This window comes from Mytilus galloprovincialis, chromosome 7 (assembly GCF_965363235.1).
Source record: "Mytilus galloprovincialis chromosome 7, xbMytGall1.hap1.1, whole genome shotgun sequence".
Classification (NCBI taxonomy): domain Eukaryota; kingdom Metazoa; phylum Mollusca; class Bivalvia; order Mytilida; family Mytilidae; genus Mytilus; species Mytilus galloprovincialis.
In genome coordinates this window covers 85,633,030-85,657,767 of record NC_134844.1, presented here as the reverse complement: position 1 = coordinate 85,657,767, position 24,738 = coordinate 85,633,030, and the positions used below count along the sequence as shown (strand labels likewise).

The 24,738-nt window shown below is 32.5% G+C and overlaps 1 protein-coding gene across 1 annotated transcript; it reads left to right on the top strand.

Moving 5' to 3' along the window:
- The first annotated feature begins 5,389 nt into the window (after nucleotides 1–5,389).
- Nucleotides 5,390–15,227, top strand: LOC143083898 (uncharacterized). The gene is made up of 2 exons (XM_076260294.1): nucleotides 5,390–5,472; nucleotides 9,728–15,227. The coding sequence occupies exon 2, from the start codon at nucleotides 9,793–9,795 to the stop codon at nucleotides 14,554–14,556; it is 4,764 nt and encodes a 1,587-aa protein (XP_076116409.1). The 5' UTR covers nucleotides 5,390–5,472; nucleotides 9,728–9,792; the 3' UTR covers nucleotides 14,557–15,227.
- Nucleotides 15,228–24,738: the final 9,511 nt, after the last annotated feature.

Sequence of the window (24,738 nt, the reverse complement as noted above, 5' to 3'; positions counted from 1 at the left end):
CTTAATGATTTTCTTTCATACCTTTGTTAAAACGAGATTGTAAACACATCTTAAATCTCAGATGGATGTGAACAAATGAGATTTGGGTACAATATAAAAAAAAGAAGATATGGTATGATTGCCAATGAGACAACTCTCCACAAGAGACCCAATGACTCAGAAATTAACAACTATAGGTCAACATACAGTCTTCAACAATGAGCAAAGCCCATACCACATAGTTTAAAGTCTGCATACAAGCCTATAGGGAATTTATATACTTTGATATGCCACAGCTGTAGTAAAGGTGGCATTAAGTTTTACTAAATAGGGAAGTACACGTAGGGATCAGTCAGGTTAATTTCGGCCTAACATTTTGTAGAAATTAAGTTAAACACTGTAACCACAATAAAATAAGGCTACAGTGACGGTGTTCTTACAAATCAAATTGATATAGTAAAAACATTGATAATGGTAGTAAGTAATCATCAAAATGTCCACACAAATTCGTGTAAAGCATACTTGAAGAGAAGTCAAATTAATATTGAGACCAAGACATTTTTTGTCGTACAAAATGGTTTGCAGCATTCTTCCGAACACTGGTTAGTTCATCTTTGTGCTGATTTGACATAGCTTTGAAACTTTTTGTCATATCTGCCAGCACTGCTCAAATGTGCTTGGGATTTGAATTCTGCATTACTTTTTTTTCATTTTTAGCTCACCTGGCCCGTCGTCGTCCTGCTTTAACTTTTACAAAAATCTTCTCCTCTGAAACTACTGGGCCAAATTTAACCAAACTTGGCCACAATCATCATTGGGGTATCTAGTTTAAAAAATGTGTCCGGTGACCCGGCCAACCAACCAAAATGGCCGCCATGGCTAAAAATAGAACATAGGGGTAAAATGCAGTTTTTGGCTTATAACTCAAAAACCAAAGCATTTAGAGCAAATCTGACACACAGTAAAATTGTTCATCAGGTCAAGATCTATCTGCCCTGAAATTTTCAGATGAATCGGACATTCCGTTGTTGGGTTGCTGCCCCTGAAATGGTAATTTTAAGGAAATTTTGCTGTTTTTGGTTATTATCTTGAATATTATTATAGATAGAGATAAACTGTAAACAGCAATAATGTTCAGCAAAGTAAGATCTACAAATAAGTCAACATGACCAAAATGGTCAGTTGACCACTTTAGGAGTTATTGCCCTTTATAGTCAATTTTTAACCATTTTTCGTAAATCTTAGTAATCTTTTAGAAAAATCTTCTCCTCTGAAACTACTGGGCCAAATTTAACCAAACTTGGCCATAATCATCATTGTGGTATCTAGATTTAAAAATGTGTCCGGTGACCCGGCCAACCAACCAAGATGGCTGCCATGGCTAAAAATAGAACATAGGGGTAAAATGCAGTTTTTGGCTTATAACTCAAAAACCAAAGCATTTAGAGCAAATCTGACTGAATAAAATTGTTCATCAGGTCAAGATCTGTCTGCCCTGAAATTTTCAGATGAATCGGACATTCCGTTGTTGGGTTGCTGCCCCTGAAATGGTAATTTTAAGGAAATTTTGCTGTTTTTGGTTATTATCTTGAATATTATTATAGATAGAGATAAACTGTAAACAGCAATAATGTTCAGCAAAGTAAGATCTACAAATACGACAACATGACCAAAATGGTCAGTTGACCACTTTAGGAGTTATTGCCCTTTATAGTCAATTTTTAACCATTTTTCGTAAATCTCAGTAATCTTTTAGAAAAATCTTCTCCTCTGAAACTACTGGGCCAAATTTAACCAAACTTGGCCATAATCATCATTGTGGTATCTAGATTTAAAGATGTGTCCGGTGACCCGGCCAACCAACCAAGATGGCCGCCATGGCTAAAAATAGAACATAGGGGTAAAATGCAGTTTTTGGCTTATAACTCAAAAACCAAAGCATTTAGAGCAAATCTGACAGGAATTAAATTGTTCATCAGGTCAAGATCTGTCTGCCCTGTAATTTTCAGATGAATCGGACATTCCGTTGTTGGGTTGCTGCCCCTGAAATGGTAATTTTAAGGAAATTTTGCTGTTTTTGGTTATTATCTTGAATATTATTATAGATAGAGATAAACTGTAAACAGCAATAATGTTCAGCAAAGTAAGATCTACAAATACGACAACATGACCAAAATGGTCAGTTGACCACTTTAGGAGTTATTGCCCTTTATAGTCAATTTTTAACCATTTTTCGTAAATCTTAGTAATCTTTTAGAAAAATCTTCTCCTCTGAAACTACTGTGCCAAATTTAACCAAACTTAGCCATGATCATCATTGGGTATCTAGTTAAAAAAATGTGTCCGGTAACTCGGCCAACAAACCAAGATGGCCACCTTGGCTAAAAATAGAACATGGGGGTAAAATGCAGTTTCTGGCTTATAACTCAAAAACCAAAGCATTAAGAGCAAATCTGAGAGGAAGTAAAATTGTTGATCAGGTCACGATCTATCTGCCCTGAAATTTTCAGATGAATCGGATAATCGGTTGTTAGGTTGCTGCCCCTGAGTTGGTAATTTTGAGGAAATTTTGCTGTTTTTTTGTTATTATCTTGAATATTATTATAGATAGAGATAAACTGTAAACAGCAATAATGTACAGCAAAGTAAGAACTAAAAATAAGTCAGTCTGACCAAAATAGTCAATTGACCCCCTAAGGAGTTATTGCCCTTCATAGTCAATTTTTAACAATTTTCTTAAAATTTGAAGATTTTCAATAACATTTTCCACAGAAAGTACTGTTATAGATAGAGATAATTGTAAGCAGCAAGAATGTTTAGTAATGTAAGATCTACAAACACATCACCATCACCAAAACACAATTTTGTCATGAATCCATCTGTGTCCATTGTTTAATATTCACATGGACCAAGGTGAGGGACACAGGCTTTTTAGAGCCTCTAGTTTTTTGTTCTCTTGAATCTTTTATTTACAAAAACTTATTATCCTGGCTGCAAATCTATGTTGTATTTGATGTGTACATGTTGTATATGAAAACGTCACAATTCAAACGTCATGCAAAACCATTGCACTTCAGCGAAAGCACCATTGTACTTCAGGGTGGACCATCGCATTTCAGCATGACCATCGCACTTCAGTGTCCCCATTGCATCTCTGAGTCCTACATATATACCTAAAAAAGACATGTAAATTCATACACAATAAATATTAATGAATCCTCAGTAGACAGTAAGGACAAAAATAACCTTAAAAAGACATTCAATGGGAAACATAATAGTTGTTTGGACAGTGTTCAGTTTTGGTGATTGGGTCCATTTCTAAGATGCTAGAGGTCTATATATAACTAAACATTTTGTACTTGGTATATGGAATGATTGTATTAAGTTGACCATATGAATAAAGATAAGAGGGTGTGGTATGATTGCCAATAAGATATCTTTATATCAGTAAGGGCCAAAGGATGAGTATGTAAACTTCTTTATGTCACCATAAAATCTAAGTTATTGTTAGCCATTTTGCAAAACAAAATATCGACAATTCAAAAGAGAAAACCAACAACCTGATTTATGCCTTGACCAATGAACAAAAAACTAAATATTATAGGGTATGTACTTCTGACAGGATTCATCAAAGGGTTGAGATCTCACAAACATGTTTAACCCCGCCGCATTTTTGCGCCTGTCCCAAGTCAGGAGCCTCTGGCCTTTGTTAGTCTTGTATTATTTTAATTTTAGTTTCTTGTGTACAATTTGGAAATTAGTATGGCGTTCATTATCACTGGACTAGTATATATTTGTTTAGGGGCCAGCTGAAGGACGCCTCCAGGTGCGGGAATTTCTCGCTACATTGAAGACCTGTTGGTGTCCCTCTGCTGTTGTTTTTTATTTGGTCGGGTTGTTGTCTCTTTGACACATTCCCCATTTCCATTCTCAATTTTATTGTCCTCATTTTCATGGTTCATTGTATATTATTTAATTTTTGGTGATAAGGTCTGTTTCTCATATTCTATACCAATTTTCAACTCTTTAGATGAATGGAATAACTGTTCGATGTACATGTCAAACAGTCTATTTAATAAGTTTCATTTGACCTTGACCTCATTTTCATGTTTCATTGATTGGTCAACATTTATTTTTTGTTATTGGGCCAAATTATTAGATTCTATAAGCAATAGGTCAATTATATTTGGTGGATAGATTACTGTAACATGACCTTGACCTTCACTAATTCATAAATCAATGATCAACGTTAAGTTTTATGATTCCATCCATATCTCATATATTATTTCTACACTGGACAGCAGAGGGGGAATATTCTGTCTGTTTGTTCATATGCATGTACGTTCCAAAATAGGTTTCCATTCTCTAACTATAGTTTGCCTCAATAAATAGTGATGAAGCTTAAACACATTGCTCATTTTCACAAAAACACGGATCACATTTGAATTTGGGTTAAACTTTGAAATTTTTTATTTCACTAAAGGCATGATAGTACAGACAATACAATATGACAAATATAATGTCATCACTTATACTGTTCTAGAGTTATGTCCCTTTAGACATGTGTTGGAGCCTGATCTCAATCTACAGTTTTCCTCATCCAAATGTCATAAAGTGTATACAGAATGGCTATTATCACAAATTTCAGTTCAAGTTATAATTTGAGTGACTCAGTTAACAGATCTCTTGTTATTTCCTTTTAAAGTGTTATATGAACTTTGGCATCATCGGTGTTTCATCAACACATTCTCCATTTATTTTGCAACGATCTGTATTTTTTAAGAAAATCTTAAATTTTGATCAAAAGGGTAATTTTTTATACACAATTTCAATTTCCAAAAAAATATTAAACGTTTGATAAAAATATATAAAGTAAGATGAAAATGCAATTATACTTGGTTATAAAAAAGAAGATGTGGTATGATTGCTAATGAGACAACCGTCTAATTTTAAAACAAAAATATTTTTTATATTTTTAAATTACATGTTTATAAGTAGATAGGTGTGCTAATTAATACCTTTGATTTTGTTTAGAATAACTATACTCTTAAATGATTAATGTATATTTTTAAACAGCATTTTAGACTCCATTCCTCAATTAAAGTTACATAATTGCTAATCTTTTAAAATATGTTAAATCTTATTACAGTTTGACTCTAATTATAACAACTTAGTAACTAATTATAACAACTTAGTAACTAATTATAACAACTTAGTAACTAATTATAACAACTAAGTAACTAATTATAACAACTAAGTAACCTTGTCATTGTACTGAAAAGAGATTAAAATTAAAAAAAAGTATTACTAAAAGCAAATTAGATAATTAGAGTAAGTACTCAAAATGTATCATAAAAATACAAATGGTGTCAATTTGATGATTAATTTAGATATAAAGTGATGTGGCCTTTAGTGGTATGAAAATTTGTTCTTAGGGTAAAATTGTTTAATATTGATATAATTAGAGACTAGCTGACAATTTTTTTTTAAAAGGTAATAATTTCAATTTTGATGGCTTGAAAATAATAGGTGACTATACTCATATTCTGCAACATTTTTTTCATTTAAACTTCCAAAGTTTTAAATTATGTAATGGAATTTTTGTGGAGAAAAACCTGCAACTTCTTTGTTATAATAATTTAGTTTGTGTTTCATCCAGGAATTGTATATATAAATATAAAACTCCTTAGTTTTGTTTAAACAGTTTACTTTATTTAAAAATGGAAAAATGTATGTAGCATTAAAAGTATTTGTTTTTGAACTTGCTTTTACTCAGTGTATATAAATTCTGCATCTGATAACAATCTGGGCAAATAATTGTAGAATTCTTCTTTTGTAATTTCCAAAATAACTACTGCACATGCAAATTCAGAAATTATTACATACATTTATTATTGCAATGTTGTCATTTTAGACTAAAATGCGATTTTTATCTTTTGGGTATTGGAAAATCCTGTTTATATTAATTCATATAAATAATTTCAAAATGCGAGTTTAAACTATTGCAATTATAACCCTGTCACATGTTTCACAATAGTTTCTGAATTTACAGTATTTAGATTGTTTTACAAATCCTTTAAGCCTGATAAAATGTTTTTAATACTAAATTTATTATCCCATATTTTTTACTAATCATGCTAATTGAGCATTGTTGAAATTGGTTCCTTAATTAAAATTAGGATTATAAGATTAATTTCACATGTTTTTACAAGAATATTGGATAAATTGTTAATTTAATGCCAATTGTTGAAAGTTTTCACATAATTGGTAAATGAGTCCATTCCTTCAGGATGATTATTTTAGTTAGAGAGTATTTTTGCTCTCTAAAAATATCACAAAGAACATGTAAGTTTTATTTTTTGGCCAAATATGTGCACATATTTTGTAGACTTGAATATAAAAAATAAGATGTGGTGTGATTGCCAATGAGACAACTCTCCACAAGAGACCAACATCATGACACAGTAATTAATGACTATAGTTCATTGTACAGCCTTCAACAATGATCAAAGCCCATACCGCTGTTTATTTCTGAAGGATGAAAGTCTAGCAAATTCATATTTTGTTTACAGGTTTAATCATGGAAAGAGGTGGAAAATAGCAAAATAACATACAAAACTCATCAGTTGTTATAACTGACAACACCATGTGGCAAGAAATAAAAAAGGAACAAAAATAAGATAACATCTTCTAAACACTACGTAATATGTTAAACTAGAGACTGAGCAAACGCCATGAACCTGTTAAAGTCAAGTGTGTGTGTGTGTTTAGGGGGGGGAGGTTGTATCTTAGGTGAATGGGTAGCAACCCATCCCTAGATTTTCCATCATCTATCATGGAAAACTGCATGGAATTCCATGGAATATTTTTCCATGGAATTCCATGGAGTATTGGAACCTGTTTTCCATGGAAATCCATGGAAAATAAAAAGAGAAAAAAGGAATTAATAATATTTCCATCTGAAACATTTTCCATGGAATTCCATGGAAAATATTTTCCATGAAGTTTTTCCATGGAATTCCATGGAAATATATTACATAGAATTTCTTTTTCCATGGAATTCCATGGAAATATTTCCATCATTTCCTTTTGAAATGAATTGCTCAAATTAACCTTTTGACAATATACCCTGTTTAACAATATCTGTAATAATGAAGATAAAAAAAACTAGGTGCCATGCTTTTTTCGGTTTGGTAAGGTCTTTTGAGTCTTACAATGGTCAGTAATAAGCAATAGACTCAAACATCATTTTAACCTTTAATTCAAACTTATTTAATGTATTATAATAAATACAACAAACAAGAAAAACTTTCAATACTGGTATATGTTTGCACTGCCTTTATATCAAGAAATTAAGGTTATAAATGTCACTTATGTCAGCACCAGGCTTCAGTAGATCCATCTTGTAGAACAGCATTAACCATTTTATTGGAGTTTCATTTCTTCCTCATGATACCTAAAAATAATTTTACTGTTATAAATAAAGAGATATTCTTTAAATAATGGCATTATTAATAATGGTTAACAACTTTAGTCTTTGTCCTAAATATTTTTTTCCATAATTATTGTATATAAATGTCTTCATTGGTATTTTCCATATATTTAGAACTTAGTGTTGATCTGCAGTTTGCTGTAAAGATACACTTTTTTTTACTTTTATGGATCTATTTCTCATTGGCAACCAATTTCAACAGATCTTAAATTTTATAACCAAATTACTTCATTAGTGGATTATTAGTTATTATAAAACACCATATACAGTTTGTCTTGTCTTAATACCCAATCATTATAATTATAAGTGAAAAATCTACTATAGGTGTTTTCATGATGTTTTTATGTTGAACTAAAGGAGCTTGCACACACTTAAAATGGTAGAATCTAATTCAGTGTACTTACCAAAAAATATGCTCTAAATCCAACAGTCAATGCAAGTCATCAGAGAATAAATCTGCACTATTCGATGTCAAGAACTATTTGGAACTATTTAATCTAAGTCCAATATAAATTTTGCATTTTGTTCAGGAGAGAAGACATCTTTATTTGTTGCCTGCATATCCATTGCAAGTTCAAATTTTCAATGTGTTGGGGGGTGTATGAGGAGTTATCTGATTTCTTTTAAAAGAGTCACAATTGAATACTGTAATTTACCAAAATCTTGGATATTTTATATATATTTTAATAAAAGATTGTCCATTTATTGTTTATTTACCATTTTTATGTTTTAAGTAATAATAATTGCACAAAAATGTATAAATCCATGTTCTACCCTACATTTGGCCTCACACTGTATGGTCATATCATTTCCTGTCTTCTACACAAAGACCAATGAAAACCAGATGGCACTTTACATTTCTTTCACTGTCTATTGATGATAAAGAATTAATGTATGTAATTTGTGTACATTTTTTCCATGACTTTCCATCTCAAAAATATTCTAAGTTAAGATTCTATAATTTTTCCATGTTAAAAATATTCTAAGTCAAGATTCCATCCTCTTTTCCATCTCAAAAAAATTCTAAGTCCACTTTCCATCCTCTTTTCCATCTACAAAGTTTTATTAGTCTACTTTCCATCCCATTTTCCATCCAAAAAGTATTTTTTCCATGGTATTCCATGGAAAGTTTTCCATCTTATCATGGAAAATGATGGAATAAGTAACACATATAAGTTTTCCATCTGACATGAATTATTTTTCCATGAAATTCCATGGAAACTCATGGAAAAAAACAAAATTTCCATCATTTTCCATCATTTTATCATGGAAAAAGTTGAACTGCATGGAAAATCTAGGGATGGGATATTCTACTCAACTAGTGGCGCAATTAGAGATAATAATAATGATGTGTTTTAGTTGTGTAGTATGTATTGTATTAACACTGTCCTACATTCTGTTAATAATAACATTTTGGCATTGGACAAGATGGTGTTTTCTCTTGACTGTTAATTAGGTCTTTACACTAAATCCATTGGATGTTGTATGTTTACTGATTGATTTTTTTGTCTTTGATACAAGATTTTTTAATTAATTGTAATTGCCTTTGAACTAGCTTTCAGTGACTGTGATCTGTACTTCATGTTTAAGGATTTAAACTCACAAACTTACAGTTGATAGCTATTGATCACTGTGGATGAATCACTAAGAAACTTTGTCACAATGACCTAAAATTGATGTGTTGGATGACATAAGCAGTTTAATTTTTTCACAATTTTTGTTTGGCAGTTTGCAGATTGAAAAAAAAGGTTTTAAAAACAACAAACTATTTAAACAAATATCAGTTGAAATAAAGACTTCACTACTGCAAAAATTGTGTTACTTTACTTCTCCACTCAAGACAGTTAAATTTTAATATTTAAATTGAGATGAGGCCATCTTTTTAAACCAAAAAAATTTAACTGTTGAGAGTGGTAAAATATCGTTAAACACGAGTTATCAGTGATGGAATCTGTATCTCTAATGATTTTTATCCTTCCTTTTCAAAGATTTGAAGAAAGTTGTGTACTATTTATGTGACACCATGGTTGTCTTTTTCATGAAGTCACGATATGAAAATTCAGAAGAAAACAAGAAAATTTGACATCACAATTAAATTTCGACTTATCATTTGCAGAGGACAGATATTTCACTAGTGAGGAGAAAAGTTTTTCTCACACCAATAAAGAAAAGTGAAAAAAGCACAAAAATTAGGGAAATATCATTAATTGACATTTAATCTATAATTAATATATTTTTATTTTTATTATTTTTCAGGTGATGATACAGAATATCTATCTAAAGATGACTTAAACAGCGAAACAAGCTCAGCTACTGGTAGCATGACTCAGAAATTTCCTGTGGAATATACCGATGTAAACAGTTATATTTACAAAAAAAGTAAAAGAATGGAGGAAAGAAAAAAGCATGAAGAGTTAGTAACCATGCCGATTGATCCATCCCAGATCAAGACGGAACATCCAGACATCTTTGACATTGATTCCTTGGTCCATACTATTAATAGGAACTCAGAGATTTGTCCAAGGAAGTTCAATAAGTCGTACAGAGACATTGAGACAGAAATGGTGATGACAGAAATTACTGGATCCCAAACTGGTTCCCCAGTTCAAAAAGAAACTGTTAATATAAAACAGGAGCCTAATAGTTCACCTATCAAAGGTTTGATGCAAATGGCAATGCAGAAAGGTTTAGAAAATAGGGATCAGTGGGGCAACTTCAGTGAGTTTGATATTGACAGTGTTGTCAATGTTGTCAATAGAAGAGATGAGGGGAGACAACTGGATGATTGTCATGTGAAAGTAGAAGACCAGGAGAGACAATTGCCTGATTGTCATGTAAATATTGTCAAAATAGAAGACCAAGGAAGGCAACTTGAAGATGGCATTGTAAATTTTGTGAATAGAGACAATAATGGGAGACAACCAGGAGATGGTTTTACCAATATTGTGAAAGAAGAAATACAGGGGAGGCAACTAGAGGAAGAGGCATATTTGGGGATGGATGATATTGAATCTCTTGTTCATTACACGAATAGAAAACTGCCTTCAGTCAGTCCTTCAAAGAACAGTGCTTCTAAACAGCCTGCATCGTCAGCTAAACCTCAAACAATTGTTGGCCTACGACTGACAGAAGACAACAAGGGAAGTAAATCTCCAAATAAGAAGGGAGATAACTCTTTATCATTATCACCTCAAATGAAAAAGAACTATAAAATAAAAGACTGTTCTGTGGTTATGGACACTGATATTGACATTCAGTCTAAACTGCTGAATTTACAAAAAAATGTGGAATCTGCAAAGGAAGACATGAGCAGAAGTGAAAATGATTTGAAGAGAAGTGGTGGTGTTTCTGATCCAGTTTTAGAAAACGTTGCAAAGAAACCAAAAATCGGTCCAAAATGCATGAAAAAACAAGACAAGACGGAAGTTAAAGATCTAAAAAAATCCAAATTTGTTTTTGATCACAAAGCCAAAGTTTTGAAGTTGAATTTATCAAGGTTGGATAAAAATCTTGAAGCAAATAAGTCTGATAAAGAGATTGACATAGAAGTTACAAAAAAGTTCGAAATTGACAATGAAAGGAGAAATGAGAAATCTCCTCCTCTTAAACATAAGGAACAATCTGAAAGTGAAAGTAAACAGACAAAAACTTCAGTGGAGAATAAAGAAAAAGAAAGATTGGATAACGAAAGTCAATGTGTAAAGTCTTCTACAGATAGAAATAAGAAACAGGACAGAAAAGGTGAAAGTGACAGTCAGGAATATTCAGACAAACCTAAACATTCTGAAAAATATAAACATCTGCATTCAGAAAAGAGTAAACCTGGGAATTCAGAAAAGCATAAACATGAATATTCAGAAAAACCTAAACATGGACCATCAGATAAGCATAAACATGGAAATTCAGAAAAGCATAAAGAAACAAAAGGAGAAAATTCTGAAAAGAACAAGAATTTCCCTGATAAAAGTGGTAACAAAAGAGAAAATAATGACAAGAATATAAAATCATCAAATAATCTTAAGAGGAAAGCAGATGAAGAGGAAAACATTGCCAGTAAAAAGTTAAAACAGGATGACAAAATTAAAAATGGTGGCGAAAAGAAAGATTCCTTGAAAAAACATGAGACTAAAAAGATTTCTGTTGAGGTAAAGAAGAAAGAAAATAAAAAGGAAGAAAAACTACATGAACCATCAAAGAATTTGGAGGAAAGCTCAAGTAATTCCTCTAAAACTATAGAACTGACAATGAAATGTAAACTTTGTAAAGAAATCCATAGTTCGAAATCAGCATTAGAAAAGCACATGATCAGAGTTCATAAAACTAAACTGGGTCGTAAAAGATTCGGATGTAAAATTTGTACTCAATCTTTTGATACAACGTCTATTTTGATAAAACATATCCAATCGCACAAAGAGGATAGCAGAAAAAGAGGTGAAGAAAAAGGAAACTCAGAGACAGTCGAAACAAAAACAAGAGAACAAAAAGGAAAGATGGAAATTAAAGTAAGAGAACAAAAAGGAGGGACAGAAACAAAAATTACAGAACAAACAGGAAAAACAGAAACAAAAATAAGAGAACCAGAAGGAAAGAAAGACATGATGAAAACAAAAACAAGAGAACAAAAAGATAAAACAGTAACAAAGGACACAAAAACAAGAGAACAAAAAGGAAAGATAGAAACAGTAGAAACAAAAATAAGGAGAGAAAAATTGACAATAAGTAATGTTAGTGACAAAAAGGAAGGAAAAACCAAAATCATAGATGACATCAAAAAAGGAGAAAAGTCCCATCAGGAACACAAATGTGTCGTCTGCACCGAGGTTTTCAATTCTTCACGTTTACTGGCACAGCATATGAAAAAACACAGCAATCTTCAGTGCAGTATATGTGATAAGTACTATAAATCAAAGAGAGAGCTAGAGAATCATGTAAAATCTCATACAAAGGGAAATAATTCAAATAGCAAGTTAGAGAATCATGAAAAATCTAATACAAAGGGAAATAACTCGAATAGCAAGTTAGAGAATCACGAAAAATCTCATACCAAGGGAAATAATTCAAATAGCAAGTTAGAGAATCATGAAAAATCTAATACCAAGGGAAATAACTCGAATAACAAGTTAGAGAATCAAGAGAAATCTCATACAAAGGGAAATAACTCGAATAACAAGTTAGAGAATCAAGAGAAATCTCATACAAAGGGAAATAACTCGAATAACAAGTTAGAGAATCAAGAGAAATCTCATACAAAGGGAAATAATCCAAATAATAATGCAAAATCTTCTATGCAGAATATAGATGAGGATGAAAATGCACCTGTATCAAATGACCTTGACCTCTCAACCTTAGAAAAGAACAAAATTCCAACTAATGCTACGTTTCCTTGCATTAAATGTTCAAAAGTTTTTGAAACGAAAGAAGAATATGAAAATCACATGAAGACACATATGAGCCTCGTCACACCAGAATTAGCAGGAAAAAGTATCTTCCCTTGTACAAAGTGTAGCGGCTTATTCACAAAGAAAGAAGACTTACTCAACCATATTAAAGTTCATGATGAGAAGGTGTCAAAGTGTGACATATGCCATAAGGTATTTCCAAATGATGGTGAACTTGTTGAACATAAGAAATTCCATAATATTCCTGAGACTTTGAAATGTACCATTTGTTACCTTAGTTTTCAATCATCCTCTGAATTGGACGAGCATGTTCAGAAACACAAAGGCCAAGAGAAACACAAATGCGACATCTGTTTTAAAAGCTACACGAAATTCAGCGAACTTGAAGAGCATCGGGAAAAAATACATAACATCTACAGTAAAAAGTGTATCAAGTGTCATGTGGTATTTTTCTCATCTTTGGAATACGAAAACCATTTGGAAACAGAATGTGTCTCGAAACAAAACACATGTGACGTCTGCATGCAAATTTTCAAAACTGAATCAGAATTACAAAAACATTTACAAGTTCACGAAGAGAGAAAAGACATTGTTTGTTCCATCTGCTCAAAGAAATTTGATAGTGTGAAAGAATTATTAAATCATAAAGAAGTACACATGTACCAGAAATGTAAAATTTGTTTTAAAAAGTTTGTCTCCGAAGACATTTTGAATGAACACATGAAGGTACATTACGGTAAAAATTGTCAACAATGCAGTATTTGCGGGAAGTGTTTTCCTTCCGAGAGACTTTTCAATGAACACAAAGACGCGGATCATCCTAACGCAACGGTTAAATGCGACATTTGTCAAAGTACCTTCAAAACATTCCCAGAATTGGTAAATCACATGAAAAAACATGAGCCGGAAAAGTTTGATTGTAAAGATTGCGATAAATCATTCAATTCTAACAAACAATTGTCGAATCATTGGAAAATGGAGCATAACAAAGGGATGAGTTTCATGTGCGGTCACTGTAAAATTCCATTTAAAACAGAAAAAGAATTGACCACCCATGTTAAAGATTGTCATGACAATGTAGAATATAAGTGTGGATTATGCGAAAAAACATTTTTATCGGAGAAGAAACTGACTGATCATATGAACACACATACAGCTCAGTTTCAATGCGGTATTTGCCAAAAGCAGTTCAGTGAAGAAGGAGAACTTCTTGAACACATTAATGAACATACTTTTACATCTGATGTTACTCCAGATGTTCCTGATGTTCCAGCTATTCCTACTGAGGTTCCAGCTGTTCAACCAGATGTTCCTGTGGTTCGAACTGTTCTTCCAGATGTTATTCCAAAAGTAGTTAACCTCCCCTGTGACAATTGTGGTGAAAAATTTACTAGTCAAAGTGCTCTTGACAACCATGTGAAAAATTGTAAGGTTGTTGAAGAATTTCAATGTGGATATTGTAAATGTTTCTTCAGTTCTAACGACACTTTAGTTCAACATATCATTACGCACATGGCAGCTCCTGCGTACAGTTGTGATATCTGTGGAGAAGTGTTCAAGTTGAAGGCGGATTACGATAAACATCAACACAGCAGTGATAAACAGAGAGTTTTCAAATGTGGAATATGTCCATTTGTTGGAAAGACTAGGAACAGTTTAATGAAACATTTAGAAACACATTTGTAAAGAAAAAATCTTCAAAAGTCCTCAATTTTTTATTTGCTTTAATCATTACCAAAGCCGACTTATATTTGTAATCAATTGATTTTCAATTGATGAATTTTGCTTTAATGTTTATTCTTTTTTTTTGTTGGATTCCAATTTTTGTGGATTGTTGAAATTTGAATTTTGCTGTATATCTGTTTTCGTTGATATGCCAAAGTCTGTTTCGAAGGCTTTAAAAAGTGCATTTTGTTTAATATTTAAATCTTGAAAGAATTGGTTAAAATTCAATGAGAGAATTCCTTGTCTGTTAAATGAAAAAAAGGAAGGTCAAGTGCCTTATTTTCTTGAAGTATAAAAATAAAACAAAAAAAATGTCCTTTCAAACTCAGTTTAATTATCTGCCCTAGTTTTTTAAATTGATTTTTTTTCTGTAAATTTAAATACTCTTCTAGACACTTAAATGTTTTTTGTTTTTTTTTTCAATTCAAATCTTTATTGCCATAAAACTACATATTTATAGTATGTGACACAACATAACAAAATGAAAATAAAAATAATAACAAAACCTTTATAGTATAATCCAACAATTTTAAGATTTTGTAGTTTCTGTTGTATATTGAATGATATTGGGCACAATATTTTTAAACCAAAATAGCATTTTTGCAACATGTCTCCCAGAAGAGATGCAAAGATGGGTGATAAGAGGTAGCAGTAAATTCAAAAAATTTAAGAATGGAAAAACCTTAATTGTTTATAGGGATAAGGGATGGGAAATTGCATCTCATTTAATAAAAGCCTCCTTTCATTCTTTAAGGTGGTACCTAACACCTTGACTGAACTTAATTTGGCTTGTTTAATTTTCATAAAATTTTGGTAAAATATTTACTTTGACCCTTTGACAAAAATATAAAAATCTCAAAAAAACCAAACACATTATTGGAAAAAAAATTGGTTGGATATATAGCAGTTTGCCAAACACTAATTTTGATCATTGAGAAGCTTCATATTTACTTAACAATTGAACATGATTAAATGTTCAGTTGATTTTATAGAGTTATCTCCCTGTATTGTTATGAACAACCTTAAAAGCCTATTTGATCAAGCTGTTGTGGATTTCAAATGACAAAGTATATGGTTTTGTAAATATATATGATATGTTGTTTTTGTTAAAATTTTATCATTTGTACGATTTGTTTGTTTTAATTACTATTATTTTAATTTGTAGTTTAATATTTGTTAATTTTGTTAGGTATATTAAATTTGTCTACTTGTAATAATATACTAACTTAAAGTGCCTTTTATAACTATCAGAAGTGCTAAAAAATGTGTTTGAAAATTGTTTTTGTTATCTAGATATAGGAAGATGTGGTGTGAGTGCCAATGAGACAACTCTCCATCCAAATAACAATTTAAAAAGTAAACCATTATAGGTTAAAGTACGGCCTTCAACACGGAGCCTTGGCTCACACCGAACAACAAGCTATAAAGGGCCCCAAAATTACTAGTGTAAAACCATTCAAACGGGAAAACCAACGGTCTAATCTATATAAACAAAACGAGAAAGGTTATCTCCCTTTATATGGCAAAGTTAAAAAATATTTTGATTAAACAAAAATATTCTGCATTTGATATAGACAAAGTGTAAATAATAAACTTATCACTTTTCTTATCAAGATAATGACACAATGCTGAATAAAACTTTTTTATGTAAGCTCAGTGGCGGATCCAGAGGGGGGTTCCAGGGGTTGGAACCCCCCCTTTTTTTGGACGATCAATGCATTTGAATGGGAAAATATAGTTGGAACCCCCCTTTTTAAAATGGCTGGATCCACCCCTGAAGCTGTCATTTACATTTTGTATTATATAGAATTATGTAGTGAATGAGTTGCATATGTGAAAGAAATCGACTGTATGCAAATAAATATCAGTTACCCCATTTAAGGTGGTACCTAACACTACAGGGAGATAACTCTGTAAAGTCAGCTAAACGTTTTAATGACATTGCGTTGAAAGGGGAATATTAAGCTTCTCAACGATCAAAATGTGTGTTTGTCAAACTGCTATATAACCAGTGTAATTTTTCTGACAAATCTGTTGGTTCAAAATTTTTGAAATTTTTATATTTTTGTTAAAGGGTCACAGTAAATACTTTGTCAAAATTTTATTAAAATTAAACGGGCCAAATTAATTTTAGTGAAAGTGTAAGGTACCACCTTAAGGGTAAAAAAAAATATGTACTTTAAAAAATTGTATTGTTATGAGAACTCTACCAAACAGATCAAATTTTTTATTGTTTATTTTTTATTTGAATGTTATAAAAATAATCAATGAACAGGTATATATGCACTCAGTTATGGTCAATTTTTATTTGATGCAGCTTAATTTAAGAAATAATTCCTTCATGTCATGCTCTATGCTCATTTTAACATGGGTAGGCATTATATTTGTCGATATTTTACACCTCGTTTAACATGGGTAGGCATTATATTTGTTGATATTTTACACTGAGCGTTTGAGAGGTGAAAAATATGGTCAAATGTATTGCCTACCCATGTTAAAATGAGAATAGAGAATGACATGAAGGAATTATTTCGATTCTAATATGACAAATACAATATATTTATAGGTCGAAGCGTACGAAAATACCGTAATAATGTTTGGCTGTTCCCGTTTCCTCCCAGAGGAGTCTGTATATTACATTTCATATTTGATAAGTTTAAAAACAACGAGCAGGGTAAATATGTATTGTTTGATAAAAATATATAATAAAAGTTTATGTTAGATGCTTAAATGTAAATATTTAAAAAGATAACGATGGAAATAACGTTAATATAAACAGTAAATACGTGCGCATGTGTCAAACATATTTTTTGTGCTAATTAGAACACGGCTTTGTTAACAAAGCGTAATAAGGACATCATATTAGAATAGTCATTTTTATCTCAATTTTGAAATAAATCTTGTGAAAAGAAGTGGCCAAACTAAATCAATGAGAGCATTTATCCAAAGATTTTCTGGGGTTTTTTTAGGTTTGTTTTTTTAAGTTTTTGAACATTTTATATTTGATTGTCCATAAAACCTATGACATTTTATCTCATAAAAAGTTACAATCTTACTACTAACAAAAAAATCAAAACAAAATATTAGTTCTAATAAAAATCTTTATTGTCATATACATGTAAAACAAATTATGCAGACAAGTTTGTCATTTGTAAATACAGTTGTTTGCATTTCAAACTTGCCATATATTAAATCATTATATATCAAAAGTGTTCTTTTCTTGTATATAAATATAAAAAAATGTAAGGTATACATACATGAGACAACAATCATACAACAAATATAACAAAAGAAATATTTTGAAAGTGGCAAGAAAATAAAGATATATATACTATATTCTTCCAAATGTATAGGAGGTGGAGGGAGCTCTGTAGCCGAGTTGGCCTAATACTGTGGATTCATAAATATTTGTTGGATACCAATTTTTGTAGATTTCGTTGGAACAGGGGAACCACGAATTAAAATGTTCAACGAAATACAAAATTTCAATAGGAATGTATGCAAACTTTTCTCAAACAACGAATTTAAATATCCACGAACATGCAAGTTTTCCGCAATCCTCGAAAATTGGTTCCCACGAAAATAAATGAATCCACAGTGGTTTACCTGTTATATCACTAGCCCGTCAACACTGAAGACGAGGGGAGACAACTGGCAGATTGTCATGTGAAAGTAGAATCCCCAAAGTGGCAAGTAAAATAAAAACAATTCAATTGAGAAAACTAACAGCGTAATTTGTAACAAAACATATTATGAAAAAACAAATATTTCTTTGATTGAGTTAATTATAAGCCATTTAAATTGATATTTTATCAAGTGTCTTTCTATGTTGTGATGTTACACTATTGTTTCAGCTAAGGTTGGTACCTATTATATTTTTAAACTCGCTGCATCTGTTTGCACCTGCCCTAAGTCAGAAATCTGATTTCAGTAGTTGTTGTCTATTCATGCTATTGATGTGGTTCTTAATACTTAAATAAGTGTTTCTCATTTTATTATATAGATTAGAACCGTGGTTTCCTGTTTGAATGGTTTAACACTTGTCATTTTTTTTTTTGCCCTTTATAGCTTGCTGTTCTATGTTATCCAAGCCATATACAAATTGTGACTTAGATGGAAAGTTATCTCTTTAGCACGCATACCACATCTTATATATATGGCATACATGAAAATACATGGACAATCACTGATTTAGGGAGCTACACGATTTGATTTGTATGGGGGGCTAGGATGAAATATGAAAAAAATAGGAAGGACAGGAGTTTTGAGTAAAACGAAAAAGCAGGATGAGACACTTAGAAAAAAAAATATCAGGATTACAAAATTTATCAAAAAAGTAAGGATCAGCTTTAAAAAAAAAGAGGCTGGGGGAATCCAGGACATTTTTTTTCTAGTATGTAGCATTTTTTATTTTATTATTTTCAAAGATCAGCTGTTTTGCATGTAAGCCTATGGAGCAGTCAATTACAAGACTGCAACTTAAGTAGATAGAGGGGGGAAAGAAGAAAAAAAGATATCTCAGTGGCCATTGTTGGCGATAAACATAGGAGAGAGACACAGAAACTTTAAAGCCTCTAATTTAACATTATGACTGATTCATGTTAATTGGATTAGTTTAATTAGGGTCCCGCCTTTAGGCGGGTCGCCCTATAGTGATCAGTCTGTCCGTCCGTCCGTAACACTTTAACTTTGTGTCCGGTCCATATCTAGAGAACCATTATGATTTCATACTTTATACTTTACATGTTTATTAACCACCACCAGAGGGCGTGTCATGATGTATGTACAACTTCCTAGGTCAAAGGTCAAGGTGAAAAAACTTTGGTTTCAGTTGACAACCCTGTGTCCTGTGGTGAAGATCGTGTCCACTCTATATCTTGAGAACCGTTATGATTTCAAAGTTTATACTTGACATCCATTTTAACCAACACCAGATGGTTTTATGATGTATGTTCAACTTCCTAGGTCAAAGGTCAAGGTCAAAAACTTTGGTTTCAGTTGACAACCCCGTGTCCTGTGGTGAAGATCGTGTCCGCTCCATATCTAGATAACCGTTATGATTTTATACTTAATACTTAACATGTTTATTAACAAACACCAGAGGGTGTGTCATGATGTATGTACAACTTCCTAGGTCAAAAGTCAAGGTCAAAAACTTTGGTTTCAGTTGACAACCCCGTGTCCTGTGGTGAAGATCGTGTCCGCTCCATATCTAGATAATCGTTATGATTTCAAAGTTTATACTTGACATCCATTTTAACCACCACCAGAGGGCGTGTCATGATGTATGTACAACTTCCTAGGTCAAAGATCAAGGTAAAAAAAACTTTGGTTTCAGTTAACAACCCCGTGTCCTGTGGTGAAGATCGTGTCCGCTCTATATCTTGAGAACCGTTATGATTTCAAATATTATACTTGACATCCATTTTAACCAACACCAGAGGGTGTGTCATGATGTATGTACAACTGCCTAGGTCAAAGGTCTGTCTGTCTGTTGGTCTGTCCATCGCTAACAAATTTGATCCACACTATATTTTGAGAGGACAGCTGTTATTATTTCATACTTTATACCTGACAAACATTTTCAACTTAGCATATATATTAACCAACACCAGAGAATGTGTCATAATGTATGCATTCTAGGTCAAAGGTCAGTCCGTCGGTCTGTCCATCCGTTCGTTGTTCTTGACAAATTGTGTCCGCTCTACCTCTCGAGAACCATGTTATTGACAGCGGGGCCCACGGAGATGGCTCCCATCTCAATGGTATCTAGTTAGTTTAAACAATATTTTATTCGAATAAATTGAATTGGATTGAGCAACAGGCATAGCCTATGTAAGCCCTTTCCACAAAACAGTACAATATATTACATTCAAACAAAGCAACACATACACAAACATAAAGACAAAACAGAATTAATTTTTCAAAAATTTCTCTTACCTGACTGGAATGATGCTTTAAATAGTTAACTCAGATCAAAAGTATGCCTATTTTAAAAATGCTTCAAATGTTAACTCAGAAAAATTGATAAAAAATAAATTATGAAAAAAAGTTTTAATATTCTAAATTCTAAAGTTAATTGTTTTAGACTGTATTTTAAATAATTATATGTGATATGATTGTTAATGAGACATCTGTCCACCAGAGTCAAAATGGTTTGAATGTTAAATAAATATAGGTCGCCGTACAACAGTCAACAATGAGCAAAACCCTTACCGTATAGTAAGCTATAAAAAGCATCAGAATGTCAAAAACGTGAAACAGTTCAATCAAGAAAATTAAAAGCCTCAATTTTTGATCGACAAAGTATTTGTTGAGTTGGATAGTTTAATATCTTAGCTGGATGTCGGTATCCCAATGGGTACTAACTGTCCACCACTACTAGCCAACTTTTCCCCGTTCTCAAATGAAGCAAAGTTCATACATGTACAGGGTCTTTTCATAGACAAAAAGACAGAGATCATACATGTACAGGGTCTTCTCATAGACAAAAAGACAGAGATCATACATGTACAGGGTCTTCTCATAGACATAAAGACAGAGTTCATACATGTACAGGGTCTTCTCATAGACAAAAAGACAGAGTTCATACATGTACAGGGTCTTCTCATAGACAAAAAGACAGAGTTCATACATGTACAGGGTCTTCTCATAGACAAAAAGACAGAGATCATACATGTACAGGGTCTTCTCATAGACATAAAGACAGAGTTCATACATGTACAGGGTCTTCTCATAGACAAAAAGACAGAGTTGATACATGTACAGGGTCTTTTCATAGACAAAAAGACAGAGATCATACATGTACAGGGTCTTCTCATAGACAAAAAGACAGAGTTCATACACGTACAGGGTCTTCTCATAGACAAAAAGACAAAGTTCATACACGTACAGGGTCTTCTCATAGACAAAAAGACAGAGTTCATACACGTACAGGGTCTTCTCATAGACAAAAAGACAGAGTTCAAACACGTACAGGGTCTTCTCATAGACAAAAAGACAGAGTTCATACATGTACAGGGTCTTCTCATAGACAAAATTACAGAGTTCATACATGTACAGGGTCTTCTCATAGACAAAATTACAGAGTTCATACATGTACAGGGTCTTCTCATAGACAAAATTACAGAGTTCATACATGTACAGGGTCTTCTCATAGACAAAAAGACAGAGTTCATACTACATGTACAGGGTCTTCTCATAGACAAAAAGACAGAGTTCATACATGTACAGGGTCTTCTCATAGACAAAAAGACAGAGTTGATACATGTACAGGGTCTTCTCATAGACAAAAAGACAGAGTTCATACATGTACAGGGTCTTCTCATAGACAAAAAGACAGAGTTCATACATGTACAGGGTCTTCTCATAAACAAAAAGACAGAGTTTATACATGTACAGGGTCTTCTCATAGACTAAAAGACAAAGTTCATACATGTACAGGATAATTCTATTTTCAGATATACTTTGGTGTATCGATGATCTATCGCTCGAGAACCCACATTCCAATTAGTGATTACATCTCATATATCCTTTTGAGGTTCAGATTGAAAATACAACTAGAAGAAAGTGTGCTTCATCTCTTTATCTTTCCCTCCTAGTGACACAGATGGGCGATCGACTTCAAACTAAAATCGATGACAAATGTGAAAAAAATTAAATTGGCAAGTGACGAAGCACACTAAAACAAAAAAAAAACAACAAATTAAATAGAGGCGAAAATCACCAAAATGATATAAATCGAAAATTAACCGACAACGCCATGGCATAAAAAAAAGGAAAAAGGACAAAAATAATCTGTATACAAAACACAACTAAATAAACACTATGCAACACAAATCCCACAAAGATCGGGATTGGTATCAAAATGCACCGGAAATGTAACCAGGGTCTGCTCTATATGTGGCACCCATCATCTCTCACATGTCAGTAAAAACGCGGTGATGTCTAATTTTGTAAATCACATTCGGGAAATACGAGTGCAGTTGTTCAAAGCCAGTTATAACTTATTACTTAATCATGATCTCCCTGTCTTCTTCTTTTTTTTTTTTTTATTTTTGTTGTGGTATATTTTCATTTTCAAAGTTAAGATCTTTCATTATCCTGTTTAGTATCTTTTTAAGATGCCTGGTTTTTTTTGTGTTGTTAATCTCATCAACTATACATGCCGTTCACTTTGTAGTGTGATTTTAAAGAAGAAACGTATCCCCATATATTGATAAAAAGGGCCAGCTGGTCAAGGATATATGCGGACGAGTAGATGGAGACCTTTGTAAAAGTATAGAACTGATTTTCCATAGAGCATAAAGGAAATGCCATACAGCAAATGTCATGGATAAAATTTCAGTATTACATCAATCTTTTGCGCGATTTCAGTTAGTCAGTTTATTAAGCAGGTTTTCGTTTTCTAGAACCGAAAATCCTAGTATCTAGCAAATATATTCTAAATTTAATAAATATCATTGTCTTAGTTATGAGGGTAGTAATGGGGGTACCTTCATGATGTTTAACGGTAAAAATTCTTGCCAAATGACGTTAGCGGTAATTTTTAGTGCATGACGAAAAACTGTACTTTCTTTTAGACGATAAAAAAAACAGCTGAATTTGACGAATCACCCTATTAAAATAAACGGTAACGATAATTACTTGTCAGTTGAGACATCTGACGAATCACAATAAGGATATTTTGACGAATCGCGGTAAAATTTTAACCAAGTTGACGCTAACGGTAGCCAAAAATTACCGTCTGACGCCTTACGTTAAAGGGCATAACCACCCTCAGTTACAGGCGACTGTGCACAGTTGTTCCATTGCAGGGCCGTAACTACATTGAGGCAAATGAGGCAACTGCTTCATGTTAGAAATCAAGTTAAAAAAAAAATGAAACAAAAGATTGTCTTAATATCAGATTGTTTTCACGGAAAGTGTCTAGCAAGAAGCAAGTTCTCTTCACTCTCTGGTGTCGCCCCTGTATGTCTTTCGTGATCCATATTCTATTTTACTTTCACTTTTCAGAGTTGATATATGGTCTATTGTTTGTATTTCTGTGTCCCGGGTTTGTCTTTTGTTCATTTATTGTCCTACTTTATGACTATAGTCTGAGTGTTGATTTTCATTTGTAAACGTGTGTTGCATGCCCACCGATGACCAGATATTGTACGAGAAAATATTTTAAGAATATACGATGCTACAAGACACATAAAAAAATGGTCGTTTCTGCATAGAGAATTGAACTTGATATCAAAGAATACAAACTGCTTTTTTTTGGTTGATAAAGTTCAAATATGTTTGATATAGCTAGATGATAATTAAGGCTTTTTGATAAGGACACTACTGCCGGTTACATCAACCAGTGTTCATATAAAGCAAATTAAGTATCACCTGCAGTGGTGGATTCAGGGGGGGGGATCCGCAAACCCCTCCCTTTTTTATGGACGATCAATGCATTTGAATGGGGACTGGGTTGGGAACCCCCTTTTTAAAACGGCTGGATCCAACCCTGCTGTACGGTTCATGATGCTTTGTTTCTCGTTTTTTGTGGGTGTTGTTTGACTTTTGGTCACATTTCTTATTTACAATGGCGATTTCATCTTTTGTTTGAAACTTCGCTTCACTTGTTACTTGATGGATAACTTCACGCAAAAAATGCCAGACATACTTAACTCACAAAATGGAAAGAGACAGCAACATTAACAAGACCCTCCAAAAACTAATTTAATTACTAACAAAACAAAAATGTGCACCATTATAACAAATAAAACCGCTAACTTGAAAAATGAACTATAAAAACAGATCTTATTCGTATTCATTCCTATCAAAACCTTTTTTTTTTGGGGGGGGGGGGGGGGCTTCTACTTAGATGTTCTGTTCTTTTCATTACCGATTAGATTCTGATTATCGTGCTCGCATCTTTCCAAAATTTAGGAAAGAAATAAGGCAGCAACCATTTGATTTTCTGGGGGGGGGAGGGGGCTATGTTTTTTTTTCTCTGGACAAACTTTTTTTTTTTGCCTTCGGCAAAAGACCATCTATTTTTTTGGCGACAAGTCGAAAATATTTTTTTTCTTTCAATTTTAGCATTACCTATAGTGACAGATGAGGGTGAAACAAACAATTTTTTTTCTCAGGGTCAAAAACAAATTA